This window comes from Anneissia japonica, unplaced genomic scaffold (genome assembly GCF_011630105.1).
Source record: "Anneissia japonica isolate Jap-2015-1 unplaced genomic scaffold, ASM1163010v1 scaffold288250_len396842_cov205, whole genome shotgun sequence".
Taxonomy (NCBI): Eukaryota; Metazoa; Echinodermata; class Crinoidea; order Comatulida; family Comatulidae; genus Anneissia; species Anneissia japonica.
In genome coordinates this window covers 53,403-59,402 of record NW_022683119.1, presented here as the reverse complement: position 1 = coordinate 59,402, position 6,000 = coordinate 53,403, and the positions used below count along the sequence as shown (strand labels likewise).

At 32.6% G+C, this 6,000-nt stretch overlaps 1 protein-coding gene across 2 annotated transcripts in view; it reads left to right on the top strand.

The window, feature by feature from the left end:
- LOC117123816 (cGMP-dependent 3',5'-cyclic phosphodiesterase-like) overlaps positions 1-6,000 on the top strand; it is a 54,518-nt gene that overhangs the window by 15,905 nt on the left and 32,613 nt on the right. For both annotated transcript variants that reach the window (XM_033269877.1, XM_033269962.1), the window contains exons 2-3: positions 1,196-1,333; positions 5,103-5,177. In XM_033269877.1, coding sequence (XP_033125768.1) covers positions 1,250-1,333; positions 5,103-5,177 — 159 coding nt within the window. In that variant the 5' untranslated portion in view covers positions 1,196-1,249. The remainder of the gene's footprint in view (positions 1-1,195; positions 1,334-5,102; positions 5,178-6,000) is intronic.

Below are 6,000 nucleotides of genomic sequence, written 5' to 3'. Positions count from 1 at the left end.
GTGTGTGTGTACCATCCATAGAGATATAATAAGAATACTAGAGCGCTAACTGCAATGTATTTGATGTTGGAAATACGCAGAGCTGTGTGTGTGTACCATCCATAGAGATATAATAAGAATACTAGAGTGCTAACTGCAATGTATTTGATGTTGGAAATACGCAGAGCTGTGTGTGTGTACCATCCATAGAAATATAATAAGAATACTAGAGCGCTAACTGCAATGTATTTGATGTTGGAAATACGCAGAGCTGCGTGTGTGTACCATCCATAGAGATATGATAAGAATACTAGAGCGCTAACTGCAATGTATTTGATGTTAGAAATACGCAGAGCTGTGTGTGTACCATCCGATATGGCTGCCATACATTTAGCCAATCAAATTTCCCCTAAGCGCCATCGTTTGCAATTGCGCCCTCAATTTACACAAAAGTTCAGCACAGCTAGTTACCCGTATGTTTGAAACTCGAGCGTTGCGGTGTATTGGTGTAATGTACACGATTTTAATTTTCATTCCTTGGAACTTTATTTTTAAATAAGGTGCTCCACTTGGCCTCGTTTTGGCTACAATAGTTTAAAAATTTGTTATTACCATTACTGATTATCATTAATGAAATAATAGTCAGTCAGAGGCCTTAATTATGGTAATAATATGTATACTAAGCCTGAAGGTGGTGCTTTACTACGACGGCCATCTTGGATGGTACACATACATAACCCTGCATTGCTTTGCCATCTTGTCAGCACTCTGGTTGTTTTAATAGCTCTATGACAACATATCAAAACAATTGTTTTCCTCCATGGCCTGACTTTAACACATCTTAAATATACTCTGCTGTCTGTGATACCTATTGGCACTAACATCTGAGAGACAATTGATAGGCCTAATACAGTATTAAAAATTGGAAAAACGTACAAATACTGTGAATTTGCGGGAGATAAGTTTATTTTACCAGAGATTCGTGCTTGCTCGCAGGAGAGAGAGGGAGGCCGTCCCAATTTCTGGGAGACTTCCGGGAGACTTGGGTGCTGATTGATACTAAAGCCACTAATGCCTGATTATTGAGGATTATTAAATCTCGAGACGCTCGGATTAAAATTTAAAGCCATTACTGCTGTGGCTTAGTAGCTTAACTTCCAAGTCATTGTTATGTCTTCCTTCTAAATTCTAAACTGATTTTTCCTTTTTAATTTAGATTGCAGTGTGTATAGAGAGACTTAAAAATTGCCAAATTGATCAAGAAGGGAAAATGAACCAGAGTGACGTGCTGGAGTTGTGCGGCGATCTGCACGATGGAGACGCAGCATCTATGCAATTGAAGGTTATTAAATATGTAAGTCAGTCAATAATTTTTTTCCTAAAAGTCCTAAATAGTAATAGTAATAATAATAATAATAATGTTATTTTTTCATTATTATTATTATTATTATAGTTAGTAATAATAATAATGTTATTTTCTTCATTATTATTATTATTATTATTATTAGTAGTAATAATTAATCTTTATTTTTTATTCTTTCCATTTCCAAACATCTCTATACTTGTGTTTATTGCACATAGAGACTTTGTATTTTGCTATAATTGCTATAATATTAATGATGTTAATAAAAATAATGATAATACTTATAAAGAATAATTCTTTGAAGAATGGTGACGCGCGTAAAGGATTGTTTTTATGCCCGGCTTAGCACACAACACAATTGCATTATTTTATAGAGCATAATTATGATTTATTTTTCTCAACTTAGCAAATATTTAATATACCACTACAATGCAAAAGAATAAGTGATTTGAATTTATTTGGAAGCACTGAACACAAATAAACATTACAATAGATAAACATGAATTAAAAGGTACAGAAGTCTTCCATGGATAACCCAAAAAAGCGGGTAAATACCATTCCAGCTTATTTCCATTGGGGTCCATTAAATACACACAAGTACAATAAAGGCATTAAATCGGTAAAACAATAAAACATACAAAATATACAATCATATGGATAAAAATTATCCAAAATTCATTGAGAAGAATAATATACCATTTATAATGCAAAAGAATAAATAAAATTATCCAAAAATTCATTTAGAAGAATAATATACTATTACAATGCAAAAGAATAAATAAAATTATCTAAAAATTCATTTTGAAGAAAAGATATAGTACACATTATTATATGAATATACAAAGAAATAATGGAAAAGTTTACTTCAACAAATATATCTTTAATTCTCTCTTAAATACAGTATTTGATTTGTGTAGGGTATATTCTGGATTCCCATTCCATCGTCTAGCACCCGAACACCCAATAGAGAAATGTCCCACTTTACTTTCATATTTTGGAGTAGTCAGATGAAGTTGTTGAAGGAAAATCTATGTTACTGCTGTCATAAACAGATAAAAGTAATTAAAATTCATGTTGTTTATAAACGTTAAGGATTGCCAATTCTATAAATATTGATGATGTGTGTACTAATCTGTCTGAATGAGTTATAGTATAGTGCGTACAATTATTTTTTGAGTAAAATGTATTGCTTTTTAAGTGTGTCATATATGTGTACTTCCCCAGACCTCAAGTGCATATGAAATATGTGACAAAACAATTATATAACTAACAGAATTGATGAAGGAATACATTTTTTTAATTTAGTTATTCCAATGTGAACTGTAGATTCTGCTTCATCAATTTGTGCTCCTTTAATGTAAATTGCACCATTTGGTTGGACCACTGTATGTTTACCACTGAAAATAATATATTTGGTTTTATTGTTAATTGGTTTTAAATCACACCAGTCTGCAATGTGTTTCAATTGCTTATTTACATACTTCAACTCAATATTATCATATGAATGAAAAGTATGGAATAAGCTGGTATCTGCAAAAAGACGAGTGTCAAAGTTAATTTATTTATTTTATTTATTTGAACATACACCTTTGAATCGGTGGCACTCAATATCAATTGGTGCGTTCGTACAAAAAAAAAAGGGGGAAAATTTAACAAACAAAATGAATAACAATCGACTGTAAATAATATTACAAAATTAAAGAAAGGTAGAAAAATAACATATGAAATTAGATGAGATATTGCAATCATTACAAGAAAGAAGAAGCTATGTAGGGGGTAACACACACTCGTTTGGTACACCACACGTTAGTGGGAGTCCATTTTTATCAATCCCATTTATACTATCAAACTGTTTTCCATTATTTAATTCAATTGAGCAATTTCTTAAGGGGTTTCAAGGTTTTACCATAGCAGATATTGAATGTTAACAAAATAGTATAAAACAATATCACGTTCAAGTTCAACTTTATTTAACCACGATCAAAACGGTTCTTCCCTTGGGCTGTGCATATACATACAAAAGAAAATTATACAATGACCTTTATAAGATAAGCTTCGTTTTTTATATGCACTCTTTGGTAATGGCAATACTACAGCATTTAAATGGCTATGTCTAAGTTATAATTATTTGAACAGTATTGAAATATAGGAAGGATTGATCATTGAGTAATAGATAGTAAGGAAATGCTGAGAAAAAAGTTATTTGCAACATTATTACTACACTGCTAAATGAACCTGTTATTTTGCTATGAATTTTTTTTTCATAGTGAAATATGTAATGTAATGATGGAACACAGATTAATAAATAAATGTCAGGAAAAGAGTGCTTAACAGGAAAAGAGTTACTAAGTACGTAGGCTTACATTAAAGTGATTTGCTACTGTCATGCTTTTATCCTGATAATTTCAATGATGTAAAATACTTATTGATAGTGTGCATTGGTTGGAGATAATTTAGAATTTCACAGAGCATCATTTATTGGTTAAAATTGAAGGGCTTATCATGGTTATTAATCATTATTACTCTAGAATTTGGACATTTTACCACAATTATTATTGTGAAAGCCATTTAACATTATTTTCCAACCCTCTTTGACAATCTTTTAGAAATATGGTTTTCTTAAATGAGGTATAAAAGTGTGTTGTCTTCTATGCCACCTCCCAGGAATGCAAGTGGGTACCTGGAAGGTTAAAGGTCAAGTGCAAGGTATAATTGTGACATTGGAATATTCATACGTGAGGCATATGGACAGGACATTGAGAGATTTTATGTAAGCCCAAGCCATGAGATGAGTCAAGTGTCCGAGCAGAGCAAAGGCCCGGCTATATCCTTAGGAATGCACTGGTTTGAGTTGAGATACTCGCAGATGGTTCGATTGGTAGAACCAAGTCGTCTCAGATTAGCACTTAAAACCGAAGGTTCAATGTGTCTTACTTGTGCTGTGCACTTTAAAGAGCCAATTGAGTGTTTGCCAGTGTCCTAGTATATTTCAGCCCCTATATTGTGAAATTATGTGAATATTTATAGGCTATAGTCTAGATGCCATCAACAGTGAGCATCTGTGAATCATGATCTTGCGAACTACCCTGTACTCAGTGGTTTTAAATTGCAAGAAAACGATACAATGGTGATGGTTCCTGAAGCCCGTAGCCAGGAGGTTTTTATTGTTCAGGCAAACCCCCTTTCCTGGCAAAGCCCCTTTTTTATCTGGCGAACATCCCCCTTCCCCTTCCCCTTGAATTTCCCAAACAAGTCTTTAAATCAAAATAATGCACTGTAGACACACCCAGACAGACAGAATGTTTGCTGCTGAACTTTCTCAAACATAAATGCTATTATAACATTGTTTAGACCCATGAAATACTAAAATCCTCTGGCTTCAGGGGTTTCACTGACCTCACCTGGGCCTTTCCCCTGGACCCCATGCTCAGAGAACCTCATCCCCCTCTTTGAAGAACCTGGCTAATGGCCTCTTCATTTACAGTAGTCTGTTATTTTGCTTTGTGGCTTCATTGGTGTCCAAGAGGATTTTGTTTTTAGCATCAGTGCATAGAGACGATGCACAGTATTATCGTTATACAAATCCCAAACCATTACCATGGTATTTTACTATTAACAACTACTGTAATCGCTGACCATGCTCATGTATACGCTGTAGCACAATGACCTTGCATGTTGTGAATTATCCTCGGATTTCTCTATTCATGTTGTTTCTTGCTCAATGTTTTTAATAATCTTTTGTTTTTGTTTATTTTTATAGTTGGAGAAACATACCAAGTCTGAGTGTTGTGCGCTATTAGTAGTATCGGAGGATACAACTGAGTTGTTTTGTCAAGTAAGTTTTAAACCACAACTTGAGTATTATTTGTTAATATGTTCGCTCACAATATTTAACTAAAATGACCCAATCAGTCGAATGACTGGTATCCATTGGGACCCTGAGAACAAAGATAAAATTTAAAATGAAATAGAAAGACTGAAAAACATCAAAGTAAATGCAGTGTAAAAATACAATTTCAGAAATCAAAAATCCATAACATTGATGCCTTAAAGTTATTCATAAAATATATTTATATTTGTTGAAAATTAGATTGTATAACTTTAAAATCCATTAATTTTAGCATTATGTTACCATGTCATTCTTGCATTATGTTACCATGTCATTCCCACACCAACTTTTTAGAACAATAACAATTTTTTTTTTTATCACTGTCAAATCCATTAAATAATTTTGTATTTTTGTATAGAACTTTAACATTATGTGCTATTATTAAAATTATCTGATATTTTAACAATTTAAAGTAAAGGTAAAGGTAGTATCTAAAATAACCCATAACTTGCAGTGTGATTGTGCTGAATTGTCTGTAATTTTTTTTTAAATTGATTATTTTGATCTGCATCAAATAGAAATTTTTTTCATCGTTTTATTCAACGTTCATGTTTTAGTGCTTTCCAAATTTCAGCAGAAACACCAGGACAGTGCCTTAAGCCAATAACTGATTACGCTAGCATCTCCATACCTGTCTTTTATAGAATTATCATCCATTAATAATATTTTAAGTCAATCGTGACGTCATCACTGTAACGCCCAATGTTATTTTCCTATTCCAAACCATGCACTATTTTTCTATTAGTGCATGTTTTACTTGACATTTTTC